General features: G+C 36.3%; 1 protein-coding gene across 2 annotated transcripts in view; it reads right to left on the bottom strand.

The window, feature by feature from the left end:
- Positions 1 to 15,457, bottom strand: part of DNAI7 (dynein axonemal intermediate chain 7) — a 55,105-nt gene that overhangs the window by 27,955 nt on the left and 11,693 nt on the right. For both annotated transcript variants that reach the window (XM_037033797.1, XM_037033798.1), the window contains 3 exons: positions 14,966 to 15,112; positions 10,081 to 10,184; positions 7,907 to 8,216 (listed from right to left, as the gene is read on the bottom strand). In XM_037033797.1, the coding sequence (XP_036889692.1) occupies positions 7,907 to 8,216; positions 10,081 to 10,184; positions 14,966 to 15,112 (561 nt within the window). The remainder of the gene's footprint in view (positions 1 to 7,906; positions 8,217 to 10,080; positions 10,185 to 14,965; positions 15,113 to 15,457) is intronic.

Raw genomic sequence — 15,457 nt, 5'->3', positions numbered from 1 at the left:
GGCAGGGTCAGAGAGGGGGAAAAATGGCGCTTTGCTCCGCTCTGTGCTCTCTCTCAGATCTCTGTCCCCTCTGCGGGTTCCCACAAGCAAATTGGGCCCCTCTGGTGCTGGTTCCCAGGCGTGTGGGCCTGTGTACTTTCTAAGAGCCTGTGGGTCTCTCCAATGAATTCTCTGTGAGCCTGGGAGCCTCTCCGGGCCCCTTGACCCTGAGAAAATCTTCCCAGTTGGTGCTTTTAAGCTCTAATTCCCATTGCTGGGGCCCTAGCCTGAGCGGTCTGTCTCACTGTTCACTCCTTTGCTTGGTTTATCTGTGTGAAACTGTGTGACCGCAGTCAGCCAGCTACCCTGTGCCCCCACTGGGTCCACCCATCACCACCTCACGCCTGGGATCCCCTAACTGCCTCCGCCTTCGCTCCTGGGTTGGTTGGACCCAACGATCTTTCCTGCCCGACCTCGCTCCACCGCTGACTCTGCCCCTCTTACCGGTCTGGCTGAATGGTTCGTTGTTGTTGGACTTCCGTACAGTTCAATTTTCACTGTTATGGCTGCATTTTTGTTACTAAAACTTCGCTGTATTTAAATTTAGTTGTGGTAGGGGGCACAGTGTTTCCACCTACGCCTCCATCTTGGCCAGAAGTCCTCCCTCCTAAATTTTTATCCACCACACATGAATGTGGGACCACCCCATTCCACGTCTGCACCCCTCCTACCAGTCTGGATGGATATGGTTTCTCTAATTCCATAGCTGTCAGACTTCCATTCAACTTAATTTCTGATGTTCCTGAGTGATGACTGTTCTATAATTTTGATGTGGTTGTAGAAGGAGGCAAGCTATGTCTTCCTTGATGCCAGCTTTTAAGGGCCAACACACATTTAAAGGCCAACAGTGATCCTCCCGAGAGATATCAGAGGTGAGCACTACCTTTGTTTTGCACAGTCCTTCTGCTGAACACTAGAACATGTGTGCCTGGTGCCCCAGCTTTTGTATCTGATGACCTAGTTTTTGTGGATTCTACAGAGGGGATGCTCTTTGCTGGCCTGAATCTGTTGGCCAGTGGGCCAGTGGGTCTGGTATCATGAGATCAATAAGACAGCAGTAAAGAAACAGTTCTTAACTGGCTATCACCCCAAGGTTCAGTTCAAAGGGCACAGAGAAAATGCTCCTCTCCCAGTCTTACACTGAAAAAGTGTATGCTTGCATACTTTAAAAGCTGCTGTCTAAAGGTCTGCCTTCTCATCAGCCTGAGTTGAGGTGTAACTGAGATCTTCCCTTAGGGGCACTGACTGGTTTTGGCACACCTTCAACTACTAAGGGCCATTGTAGAAAAACATATCCCAAATGAGAAACAAGATAAAACCTCAGAAAAAGATCTTGATGAAATGGAAATAAGTGATTTACCCATCACAGAGTACAAAATGATGATTATAAAGGTTCTCACCAAGCTTGGGAGAAGAAAGAAAAACATAAAGTAAAAATGTCAACAAAGACATAGAAAATACAAGAAAGTACCAAACAAAAGTTACAGAGCTGAAGAATAAAATAATTGAACTGAAAAATACAATAGAGAAATTTGACAACAACTAGATGAAGCAGAAAAATTGATCAGTGAACTCAAAGATGAGGTAGTGGAACTCACCTTATCAGAGCAGCAAAAAAAAAAAAAAAAAAAAAAAAAAAATNAAAAAAAAAAAAAAAAAAAAAAAAAAAAAAAAAAAATATATATATATATATATACATATAGAAAAGAAAAAGAATAAGGAGAAGAGAAGATAGCTTAAAGGATTTATGGGAAACCTATCAAGTGTTCCAACATTTGCATTATAGGTATTCCAAAAGGAAGAGGAGCCAGAAAACTTATTTGAAAAAAAAATAATGGCTGTACACTTCTCTAAATTTGGGAAGGAAAAAGACATCCAGATCCAGGAATCCCAGAGAGTTCCAAAAAATATAAATCCAAAGAGGCCCACACCAAGGCACATTATAATTAAGGTGACAAAAATTAAAGATAAGGAAAGAATTTTAAAAGCAGCAAGAGAATAACAACTTGTTACACACATAGGAATCCCCATAAGACTCTAAGTAGATTTTTCAGTTTTCCTGCCAGAAGAGAGTGAAACAATATATTCAATATGCTGAAAGGAAAAAACCCAAACTGCCAACCAAAAATACTCTACCCTTCAAAACTGCCATTCTGAATAAAAGTTTTTCAGACAAGTGGAAGCTAAGAGAATGTATCACCAGTAGATCAGCTTTACAAGAAATGTTAAAGGGATTTCTTTAAGCTGAAATAAAAGGGAACTGATTAGTAACAGAAAAACCTATGAAGGTACACATTTCAGTGGTAAAGGTAAAAAATAGAGTAAAATTCAGAATAATCAAACGTTGCAAAGGTGGTAGGTTAGTTATTTATAAAACTAGCATGAAGGCTAAAAAGACAAAAATAGTAAAAATAGCTACAACTACAATAACTTAAGTGTTACACAAGATAAAGAGATGCCAATAGTGACATCAAAAACATAAAATGTGGCAAGGAAGTAAAAATGTAAAGCTGTAGCATGAAAACTTGAGAGTTGTGATCAACTTATAATATTGTTATAAATAAGTTGTTTTATGAAATACTCAGAGTAACCAAAAAGTAAAAAATTACTGTGGATATACAAAGTATACATGTAGAAAGAAAAAATCATAAAATCACAAGGGAAGAGAGAAAGAAAAAAAGAAAGGTACAAAGGAATTACAAAACAACCAGAAAACAACAGAATGGCAATAAGTACATGCCTATCAATAATGACTTTATAGGTAAATGAGCTAAATTCTCCAATCAAAAGATATAGAGTGGGTGGTGAAAAACAGCAACAAAAAGACCCATCTATACGCTGCCTATAAGAGGCTCACTTCAGATGCAAGGACATGCACAGATTGGAAGTAAAAGGATGTAAAGAGATTGTCCATGAAAATCAAAACCAAAAGAAAGCTGAGTTAGCTACATTTTTATCAGACAAAATAGTCTTTAAGACTAAAACTGTAATAAGAGACAAAGAAGGCCATTACATAAGCATAAAGGGGTCAATCTAACATGAAGATATAACATTTGTGAATACTTATGTACCCAACATAGGACCACCTAAATAAAGCAATTATTAAAAGATTTAAAGGAGAAATAGATAGCAATGTAGTAATAGTAGAGGACTTTAATACTCCAATTTCATCAATGGATAGATCATCAAGACAGACACCAATAAAAATATTGACCTTAAATCATACTTTAAATAATATGAACTTAAAGAACATATATAGAACATTCTATCCAAAAGCAACAAAATATACATTCTTACCAGGTGCGCACAGAACATTCTCCAGGATTGATCATATATAAGGACACAAAACAAGTCTTAATAGATTTTAAAAGATTAAAATATCAAACATCTTTTCCAACCACAATTGAATGAAACTATAAATCAATTATGAGATGAAAAATGGAAAATTCACAAATATGTGAAGATTAAACCTCATGCTTCTGAACAACCAATGAGTCATAGATTTTAAAAAATTGTTAAATACCTTGAAACAAATGAAAATGGAAACAAACACCAAAACTTGTAAGATGAATTGAAAGCACTTGAAGGTTCACAGAATTAACTTATATATTAAGAAACAAGAAAGATCTCAAATGAATAATTTAACTTTATACTTCAAGGAACTAGAAAAAACACAAATGAAGCCCAAACTTAGTAGAACAAAGCAAATAAAAATCAGAGCAGAAATAAATGTAATAAAGACTAAAAGAAACAGTAGAAAAGATCAATTAAAACTAAGAGCTGTTTTTTTTAAAGACAAAAAATTGAGAAAACTTCACCTAGGTATACCAAAAAAAAGGGGAGAAAGGACTAAAATAAATATATAAATAAGTAGGAAACATTACGACTGATACCACAGAAATGCTAAGAATGATAAGAGACTATTATGAGCAACTATATGCTAACAAAATTAACAGCCTGAAAGAAATGGATAAATTCCTAGATATCTACCAACCATCAAGACTGAGTCTTGCCCTGGCTGGTGTAGCTCAGTGGATTGAGCGTGGGATTGCAGTTCGGTTCCCAGTCGGGGCACATGCCTGGGTTGCAGGCCAGTTCCCATGGGGGAACGCATGGGAGGCAACCATACATTGATGTTTCTCTCCCTCTCTCCTTCCCTTCCCCTCTGAAGATAAATAAAATCTTAAAAAAAAAAGACTGAGTCTTGAAGTAGTACAAAATCTGAATAACGCAATTTATTGCATTATATGCATTTTATGCAAGGATACATATAGTATCCTTGCTAGTAAATCAGTATCAAAAGCCCCCCCAACAACTAAATATCCAGAACCAGATGACTTATTGGTGAATTTATAAATGTTTAATAAAAATTAGTATCAATCCTTGTGGAGCTCTTTCAAACAGCAGAAGAGAAGAGAAACTAAACTTAGTTTACTACACTGATATTAACCTCATACCAAATCCAGTTGAGGATACTACAAGAAAAAAACTACAGGCCAATATCTGCAACAAACATAAATGTAAAATTCCTCAACAAAATATGAGCAAATTGAATTCAACAATACGTTAAAGAATCATACACCAAGATCAAGCAGGATATATACCAGAAATACAAGGAAAGTTCAACATCTACAAACCAATCACCACATTAACAAAAGATAAAAATCATATCAGAGACAAAAAAAAATGTCCCAAATGAAAGAACAGATCAAAGCTCCAGAAAAAATACAGCTAAGCAATGAAGAGCTAGCCAACCTATCAGATGCACAGTTCAAAACACTGGTAATCAGGATGCTCACAGAAGTGGTTGAGCAAAATAGAGGAAAAAGTAGAGGCTATGAAAAGTGAAATAAAGGAAGATGTACAGGGAACCAAAAGTGAAGGGAAGGAAATGGGGACTCAACTCAACAGTTTGGACCAGAAGGAAGAAAGAAACATTCAACTGGAACAGAATGAAGAAACAGGAATTCAAAAAAAATGAGGAGAGGCTTAGGAACCTCTAGGACAAGTTTAAACGTTCCAACATCTGAATTATATGGATACCAGAAGGAGAAGATGAAGATCGAGAAATGAAAAACTTATTTGAAAACATAGTGAAGGAGAACTTCCCCAATCTGGCAAAGGAAATAGAGTTTTAGGAAGTTCAGAAAGCTCAGAGAGTCCCAAAGAAGTTGGACCCAAGGAGGAACACACCAAGGCACATCATAATTACATTAGCTAAGATTAAAGATAAAGAGAAAATCTTAAAAGCAGCAAGAGAAAAAGAGACAGTTACCTACAAAGGAGTTCCCATAAGACTATCAGCTGATTTCTCAAAAGAAACCTTACAGGCAAGAAGAGGCTGGAATGAAGTAATTCAAATCATGAAAGGCAAAGACCTACATCCAGAATGACTCTATCCAGCCAAGCTACTATTTATAACAGAAAGGCAGATAAAATGCTTCTCAGATAAGGTCAAATTAAGGGAGTTCATCATCACTAGGGCCTCATTATATGAAATGTTAAAGGGACTTATCTAAGAAAAAGAGGAAGATTAAAACTACATATAGTAAAATGACATCACACAACTATCAACAACAGAACCTAAAAAAAAACAAAAACAAAAATGAACTAAGCAAACAACTAGAACAGGAACAGATTCACAGAAATAGAGATCACATGGAGGGTTACCAGTGTGGAACAGGGAAGGGGAGAATGGGGGAAAAGGTACAGGGAATAAGAAGCATAATTGGTAAGTGCAAAAAAGACAGGGGTAAGTTGAGAATAATATGGGAAATGAAGAAGCCAAAGAACTTACATGTACAACCCATGGACAGGAACTAAGGTGGGGGAAAGATGGTGGGAGGCAGGGTACAGGGTGGAGGGGAACAAAAGGGAGAAAAAAATGGGACAATTGTAATAGCATAATCAATCAAATATATTTTAAAAAGTAAAAATAAAAATCATATGATAAAGCATTTGACATAAAGTCATTTATGATTAAAAAAGCTCTAAAAATGTGGGCATTGTGAAATGTACCCCATATAATGAAGACCACATATAACAAGCCCACAGCTGGCTGTATCCTAAATGGTTAAAGGCTGAAAGTTTTTCCTCTACTATCAGGAACAAAACAAAGATGACCACTCTTCCACTTTTATAGTAAAATTATTTTTAATATTTATTTGTTGATTTTTAGAGAGAGAAAGGGAGAGTAAAAGAGAAAAAACATCAACTTGTTGTTTCATTTATTTACACATTCATTGGTTGATCTTGTGTGTGCCTTGACTGGGAATAAAACCCACAACCTTGGCATATCAGGACAATGCTCCAACCAGCAGAGCTACCCAGCCAATGCCACCCTTGCCACTTTTATTTAACAAGCTATTGGAAGTCCTAGCCAGAGCAATTAGTCAACAAAGAAAAATAAAAGAAATCCAAATCAGAAATGAAGAATAAAACTGTCACTATTCGGAGATGACATATTATATATAGAAGACCCTAAAGACTCCACCAAAAAAATGTTAGAACTTATAAATTACTTCAGGAAAGTTACACGATACAAAATCAATGCATAAAGAAAATGTACCATTTGTGATTTGTGTTATACTTCAAAATTTTTTTACCAAGAAAAAAATGCTGCTCTGTATTTGATATCTTTACCTACTAAATTCTGATTTCCATGAGGACAGGGGCCATATGTATCCTGTTCATTACATGACCTCTGTTTCCCATTATGCCCCTGACATATAAGTTTTCTATATGTGCTTGTTGGTAAGGCAATGAATAGATAGATGAACAGTTTCCTTTCTAATCTCATTATCACCAAAATATTAAAAGCCACAATCATCTCAGGTTTTGATTCCTCAAAATGATCAAGAAAAAATTCATACTATTTGCTTTATTACTGGTGAATATCCTGTTCCTAATATGGTGTGTAGCGTATAGTAGATGCTCAATTGAGATTTAAAAAAATAAACAAATAGCCCTGACGAGTATTGCTCAGTTAGATGGACATCATTCTGCAAAAGTAAGGGGTTGCAGGTTTGATTCCTGATCAGGGTACATGCCTAGGTTGCTGATTCAGCCCCTGGTCAGGGCACATGCAGGAGGCAACCGATCAATGCCTGTCTCTCACATTGTTGTTTCTCTCCCTCTGTTTCTCCCTCCCTTTCCCTCTCTGTAAAATCAAATAAATAAAAAATCTTTTTTAAAATATGTGTTTTTCCCTGGCTGGTGTAGCTCAGTGGATTGAGCACAGGCCTGTGAAGCAAAGGGTGGCTGGTTGGATTCCCAGTCAGGGCACATGCCTGGGCTGCAGGCCAAGTCCCCAGTAGGGGACATGCAAGGGGCAACCACACAGCGATGTTTCTCTCCCACACTTTCTCCTTCCCTTCCCCTCTCTCTAAAAATAAATAAATAAAATATTTAAAAAATTTATGTGTTTTACCTCCTAAAAAATCAATACATAAAAATCTATTGCATTTCTATACACTAATAATAAACTATTGGTAAGAGAAATAAAGAAAATTCCACTCATAATTGCATCAAACAAACAAAATACCTTGGGATAAATTTAAGCAAGGAGGTAAAAGAGCTCTACACTGAACACTATAAGACATCAATGAAAGAAACTGAAGAAGACAAAAATAAATGCAAAGATATTCTGTGCACATGGAGTGAAAGAATTAACATCCAAAGCCATCTATACATTCAATGCAATTCATTTCAAAATTCCAATGGCATTTTTCACAGAAATAAAAAAAATCCTAAAATTTGTATGAATCTACAAAAGGCCTTTAATAACCAAAACAATCTTGAGAAAGACAGGGAATCTAAGAACACTTGTTATATAAGGAAAAAAATTATACATGTAAACATGTCTTACCATTTGTATTTCAGTATCACCTTGTTCTTCAACTTTGATTTCTTCCTCCTGCACTGACTTATGCTCATGTTCCGGTTGTTTGTACTCTTCTTGGAACTCTTTGCTAATTGCTCCTTGTACGTTGTTAGCTTTGTCTTTGACAGAGTGAGATTCCGTGGAATTAGGCAGTTGAAATAATGTTGGAACAGGGTGCAGTGGTGTGACATGGTCATAGTGAGTATGCAGGAGTCGTAGAGCAATGTCACTTGTTGCTAATATCCTTGGAATTTCAAATGCAGCCTGTATCTCACTGCATTTGATATTTCTGTACCTGTTAATTGATTTTAACAAAAAAGGAAAGGCCCAGGGAAACACTAGGTCTGTCGCAAATTTATTCCTAAGCAGTATTTCTCTTCACTTTAATTTCTCCACAATTTAGAATATACTCTTTGCAGGATTTGGACCCAGTTGCTAATTTTATCCTTCCCAAAACATGCTCTTGGGATGGATACTCTTGGGAAGGATATTCCATAATGCAATGCTCTTCTCTGTCACTCAGCTCCTTCGGTTTCCTCTGCATGGCCTTCTTCCTAACCATCCCTTAAATGCTGGTATTACTCAGCTCCCCATCCCTTTTCTTCTCTCCTCTACATAATCTCCTTGGATATTATTCTAGGCTTTAATGATTATTTAAATTATCAGGAGCTTCTGATATGAGTTCGATGTTTCCTGGGGGTACATAGCAGGAAGAAAAACCCTGAATGAACTTTAAGGGGTCCAAAAATGCCCTTAAATGTGAGCATATAGAATGACTTAAAGTTCATAAGAATCTGATACCCAAAAAGTTCAGAACTCCTGATTTATATGCTAATGACTCCCCAAAATATATCTCCAACTCAGAATTCTCTGAAGTCTTTCAGAGAGTTGTACTTTGACATTTCATAAGTCTTCAGATTCAACAAGTCCATCCGTACATATGACCCCCTTGCCATCACCACCAAAACAAAACAAGACTTTTTTCTGCCTCCATTATTCATTATCTTTGTAAAAGAACCACCTAATCCTCTTCTTTAGACCCAGATAATTAATGCAGATCTAGTCATTTTACTTTTATTCTTTTAAAATTATATAGATTAATTCTCTTCACTCTTCTACATATAAAATATTTTATGAAGCAAAATATGTTATATTTTATGAAGCAAAAACAATGTGGAAAATATTTTATTTCTTTCTTTTATTAAATATCCAAAACAAAGTTCAGTTTATTCCATTGTAATATGACTAGTCTTTTCAGAAGTGAGACCAGAACCTCCTAGTTTTTTATTCTGGTAAATTTTGTTTTTAAATTTACTGCCATACTAACTCAATTAATTAGAAATGTTTGAGATGAAGCAGCAACTGAGTGCTCAGAAATTTATCATTACCACTGTCATTCCTCAGAAAGCTATTACTTTGTTAAAAATAATTGGGGAAACATCCCTTAAACATCTAAAAAATGGTAAGTATAAAAGTATTTTTTTTGCCCTGGCTGGTGTGGGTCAGTGGATTGAGTGCTGGCCTGTGAACCAAAAGGTCACCAGTTTAATTCCCAGTCAGGGCACATGCCTGGGTTGCAGGCCAGGTCCCCAGTCAGGGGTGTGCGCCAGGCAACCAATTGATGTATCTCACACATCAATGTCTCTCTCCCTCTCTTCCTCATTCCCTTCCCCTCTCTCTCAAAAAAGAAATAAATAAAATCTTTTTTTAAAGTGTTATTTTTAGAAAGTATTATTTTTAACAGTTCACAAAGATAATTTCTTTTTTTAAGTTTGAGTTAGCCATGCAGAAAGTACCTACCATTTCTATTTTTGGGGCGGAGGAAGGTTAAGAGAAGGGAAACACCTGATATTTATTCAGCATATATTTGTACTGGACACCATGCCATGACCTTTATGTGCACTACTATTTAACCTCAACCCAATCCTATTAAGTAATATAATCATCATTAGCCTGTTGATATACTGAAGCTCAACAAATCTGTGAGATTTGCCTAAGGTAAATGGGAGGTCTATGATTCAAAACCCCATTTGTCTGACTTCTCGACATGAATTTTTCCAAGGATATCATGTACCATGCTGTTATTCAACAAGAATGTGCCTGGTAATCATGATGTGATTCTAATGTCTTTTAACCTACAATATCACCCATGGGAATACCTTGGGTTCTTCTTGAGGTTTGCCCACACATAGAGGGTAACATTTTCATCTTGAATGACTTTTTCCATATTTCCCGTGTCCAGATCTGCCAAAGTACTAGCTTGCTGTAAGAGAAAAAGAAAACAGCACAAAAGATCAGAGGCCTTATAAATTATACAATTTAAATAAGTTAGGGTGCTGGATTCAACACTACTTTAAAAAGTTACTTGGGTAAACAGAAGGTTCAATCAAAATAATAAAGAATGGCTTAAAAATTCTCAAAATTACACAAATATATTTACTTAATTAAACGTGCTTCCCCTTTTCCACTTGATTTCTCTTAAGGTGTCTAAGGACTGAATTTGCTCCTGTATATTCAAGTAACATGTGCAGATCACTATTATAATAACCTTTTCAATTTTAACATTATCATGACTTTTCACTTTAATTATACACAGACTTCTTTATCTGTACTTTATTAAGACGTAGATTATCCTACTGCAAAAATTTGCCTATTTCTGAACATACCAAGGTTAAAAAACAAAATGTCCAGTATACACTATCCAGATGAGTTGTGTATTTAGTCCGGTACTTGGTATATAAATTAAACATACAATTTAAGGATGTTCTTAAAAATTTTAAGTCAAGACTAAATTTTAAGTAAAGACTAACATAGCTTGACGCCTATTGCTCAAGAAATAGGCTCTCTTAATGGGTTAAGTAAGTTAATATGTATTTAATGGCTATAATGTAAAAACGTAAAAGTACTGGGGACTGACATATTGCTTTTTTTTAAAGTAACTGTCCCCACTCCTACTCCTTTTCTGTGTAATTAACTTTTTGCAGTATCAGGACAGTTTCTCTGTATAATTGTTCCACATTGTGGATTTATCTGATTGCTTCCTCATTGTATCATTTGACCTTTTCCTCTATCTCCTTATTTTTCATGTAATGGGTCTAAGTAGGTTTAATTAGACTTAGGCAAATCATTTTTAGCAAAAAGGCATCAGAGGTTTTGTTGTGTTCTTCATATTACAACCCTTCAGGAGGTGTATTTTGTCCCACTATTAATTATGTGGATTTCACCACCTGGTTAAGGTGGTGACTACCCACAGCTCCATATTTCAAAGTACATTTTTCCCAATCAGTAAGTAATCTGTAAGGAAACAGTAAGTAATACTTTGGCACTTTTCACCTAATTACTTAGGTAGCCATAGATGATCCTTATCATTTATTACATTAGAGATTGAAAATGGTCATTCTTTTTTTAAAAATATATTTTATTGATTATAACATTACAGTTGTTCTATTCCCCCCCTTCATCTCCCTCCACCCTGCATACCCCCTCCCCCACCATTCTCCCCTTTAGTTTATGACCACGTGTCTCAAGTTTTTTAGATTCTATATTTCCCCCACTATTCTTGCCCTCCCCCCTATCTATTTTCTACCTACCGTCTATGCTATTTTCTGTACCTTCTCCCCCCTTCTCCTCCTCCCACTCCCCTGTTGCTAACCCTCCATGTGTTCTTCATTTCTATGGTTCCACTCCTGATCTAGCTGTCCTCTTGGTTTGCTTTTGTTTTAGGTGTGGTTGTTAGTAACTGTGAGTTTGCTGTCCTTTCACTGTTCATATTTTTCATCTTCTTTTTCTTGGATAAGTCCCTTTAGCATTTCATATAATAAGGGCTTGGTGATGACGAACTCCTTGAATTTGATCTTATCTGAGAAGTGCCTTATCTGTCCTTCAATTCTAAATGAAAACTTTGCTGGATAAAGCAATCTTGGATGTAGGTCTTTGGATTTCGTGACTTGGAATACTTCTTTCCAGCCCCTTCTTGCCTATAAGGTCTCTTTTGAAAAATCAGCTGACAGTCTGATGGGCACTCCTTTGTAGGTGACTGTCCCCTTATTCTTGCTGCTTCTAGGATTCTCTCCTTCATTTTAATCTTGGGCAATGTAATTATGATGTGCCTTGGTGTGTTCCTTCTTGGGTCCAACTCCTTTGGGACTCTCTGAGCTTCCTGGATTTCCTGGAAGTCTATTTCCTTTGCCAGACTGGGGAACTTCCCCTTTATTGTTTGTTCAAATATGTTTCCACTCATGGCTGTTTCTTTTCCCCTTCTGGTACCCCTATAATCGGATGTTGGAACGTTTAAAGATGTCCTGGTGGTTCCTAAGCCTCTCCTCATTTTTTTGAATTCTTGTTTCTTTATTCTTTTCTGGTTGGATGTTGCGTTCTTCCTTCTGGTCCACTCCCCTGATTTGAGTCCCAGTTTCCTTTCCATCACTATGGGTTTCCTGTGCATTTCCCTTAATTTCAATTAGTTTAGCCTTCATATGTTCCTCTAATTTGTGATTATAATCAACCAGTTCTGTGAGCATCCTGATCACCAGTGTTTTGAACTGTGCATCTGAGAGGTTCGCTATTTCCTGGTTGCTTAGAGTTATAGGCTCTGGGACTTTGAGTTCTTCTTGAGCCATATTTTGGACTGTTTGCACCTGTGTCTGAGGGGCGGAGCCCTAGGGGTTCACCAGGGCAGGGCCACTCAGTCACTGGGTTGTGACACTGTATGCGGGGGCAGGGTCAAAGGAAATCAATGGCGGTCCCCTCTGCCTCCTCCTGCTGCCGGGGCCACCTGGTCTGGCGGGAATGTGCGACCTCGATCAGCCTGCCACGTACCCTCACTGGGTTCGCTGCTGGGGCCTGTGGGATCTGTCTCACTGCTCACACCTCTGCTAGTTTATCTGCGTGCAAATGCGTGACTGCGGTCAACCTGCCCTGCACCCTCACTGGGTCCTCAATGCTACCCTGGCTGCCTGCGTGCCTGGGTCGTGGGATCCTTCCTGCCGGACCCTGCTCTGCTGCTGGCTCCGCCCCTCTTACCAGTCCTGGTTGAATGGTTTGTTGTTGTCGGACGTCCGTATAGTTCAATTTTCTGTTCTTTGGCTGTGTCGTTGTTTACTAAACCATTGTTGTATTCAAACTTGGTTGTGGGAGAAGGCACAGTGTTTCCACCTATGCCCCCATCTTGGCGGAAGTCCAAAAAATGGTCATTCTTATAACTGTCCATTCCTCCTGCATTTATTACACAGCATTCTTCTGTAATTCTCCCCACTCCCCACACCATCTTCCTCCTTCCTTTTTGGAGTAGCACTATAGACTCACAGATTTTTATTTATTCAATGTGTTATAGTCAATTATAGTCATTATCCTTTCTGAGAGCCACATTGCCCCAAATCTGACTAGTGGGAGACTCTTCAAGGTAGTCCTGTCCCTTTGGATGGGGCTCCATTAGACTCAGGCTTTCATGTGCTTTCCAGCACAAGAAGACTCAACCTCCTCTTTCAATAACAACCTTACCTTTCACTCTCCCTTCCCCAGACCCAGAATCAGCCTTTTACTCCAATTACAGCTGGCTCCTTTTCATAGAATAAAAAGAAATATAGGGTGGGCTGGGATGGGAGTAAAAGACAGAAAACTGTACTTGAACAATAATTAAATAAAAAAATTGTATTAAAAAAAGAAATATAGTTCATACTGGTATATCCATTTTAAATATAACATTACAGCATTTTTAGTCTTTTATTTTACTATATTTTTATCTTACAATAAAAATATTTATTAATAATTATATTCCCTTACTCACTTTATCTTACAACATAAAATAGTTGTAAAACAGTAATATATTTTTGGTAACAATAAACTTAGTGATGTTTAAGCCTTCTTTGCATTTCTTTTAGTAATTACAACATATTCTCCCAAGGCTATACCAAGGCAAGGACTGTTTTCTAGACCAAAAAATGAGACAAAATAGCCAAACGTAATGTGTGACCTTAGATTGTTTCCTGATTAAAAAATAAAACAAAACCAGTTACAGAAGATAGTCATAGGATATTAGGGAAAATTGAAATATGGGCTCTATATTAGAATATGTTATAGAAATAATATAGAATATATTACATTCTATTTAGAATATTAGAATGTTCTAAATATATTTAGACTATATTATTATATTCTAAATATATATAGAATATATTGTTTCTATATTTATATAATTAATAAAAATACTTTTGAAAGACAAATACCATATGATATCACTTTTAACAGGAACCTAATCAACAAAACAAATGAGCAAAATATAACCAAAGACACTGAAATTGAAAACAGGCTGACAGTGACCAGAGGGGAGAGGGGAGGGAATTTCAGGGTAAAGGGGAAGGGTTTGCAGGAACAAGTATAAAGGACACATGGACAATAACAAGGGGGGTGTGGAAACAAGAGGGAGGTGGGGAGGGCTGGGTGGGTGGGCTGGGATGGGGGTAAAAGGCAGAAAACTGTACTTGAACAATGATTTAAATAAATAAATAGATGAAAATTAACAACTATTCTTGGTTTGGGGTACATGTTTCTAATCCTCTGCATGTTTAAACAAAAATAGATGCAGTTATTTATAATTATTAAAATAGAAATTTAACCATGTTAAAAAATTACTTTTTATTAATTTTCTTAGGTATAATAATGGTTTCACGGTTACTTGAATATGATCATTAGTGCTAAGATATTTGGAAACATAGAATGATTACAATAGTTATAATTCTGTATCAACTACTTTGTCTAAAATGAATATCTAATTCGTAAGGTTTTGTGAGTTTATTTTCAAAGTGATCCTGGTAAACCTTGGTAAGTATAATAAAGAAAACTAGATTTTAGCTATATTGATGTTTTATTTCTTAAAAAATATTTACAACTGTTAAGTAAGGATAGATATATGTGCCTTAAATTATGCCCCTTTTTTATAACCTTTTACTTTTTGAAAAATAATACCAAGTTTTTAAAATCATACAGCATAAAATTGCAATGCCCATAAAAGTTAATAACAACACATAAGCAAACTAGCACACTTACTCGGAGCAGTACTTCCGTGGCTGTGTTAAACTTCAGGTGAAGGAGCTCCTGCAGCTGCAGAATTGACCCTTGGTACTGTGCTATATTTTTATCTTGCAAATCATAGGGTGGGGTTTCCAATAAAATCAGTTTCAACTTACTAATTAACTATAAAGCAATGTACAAAATAAAAATATCAAGTAAAAATTTACTCTGAAAGCAAATCAAATCTGACAAATAAGAAAATGTGAAAAGGGGATATTCTAACATTTTGGAGTCAAAAAAACACATCTTATTGTCAGTAAAATAAATAAATACCAGGAAGGATTTTTATATTATTTAAGAGCATGGAAAAATAGACTATTTCCTCCCAAAATTCCAGTATAAAAATTCTCAGCCATATGTAACAGGGCTTTCATTACCTAAGACTATGGAACAATAGAAATGATAACAATATCAGAATGATGAAAAGGAGAAAGTAAAATTACTATTTACTGAACACTTACTATGTGC

This window comes from Sturnira hondurensis, unplaced genomic scaffold, assembly GCF_014824575.4.
Source record: "Sturnira hondurensis isolate 20B ecotype Veracruz unplaced genomic scaffold, ASM1482457v3 Scaffold0021795, whole genome shotgun sequence".
Lineage (NCBI taxonomy): Eukaryota > Metazoa > Chordata > Mammalia > Chiroptera > Phyllostomidae > Sturnira > Sturnira hondurensis.
The sequence above is the reverse complement of the archived record's forward strand: the minus strand, read 5'-3'. Positions and strand labels throughout refer to the sequence as shown.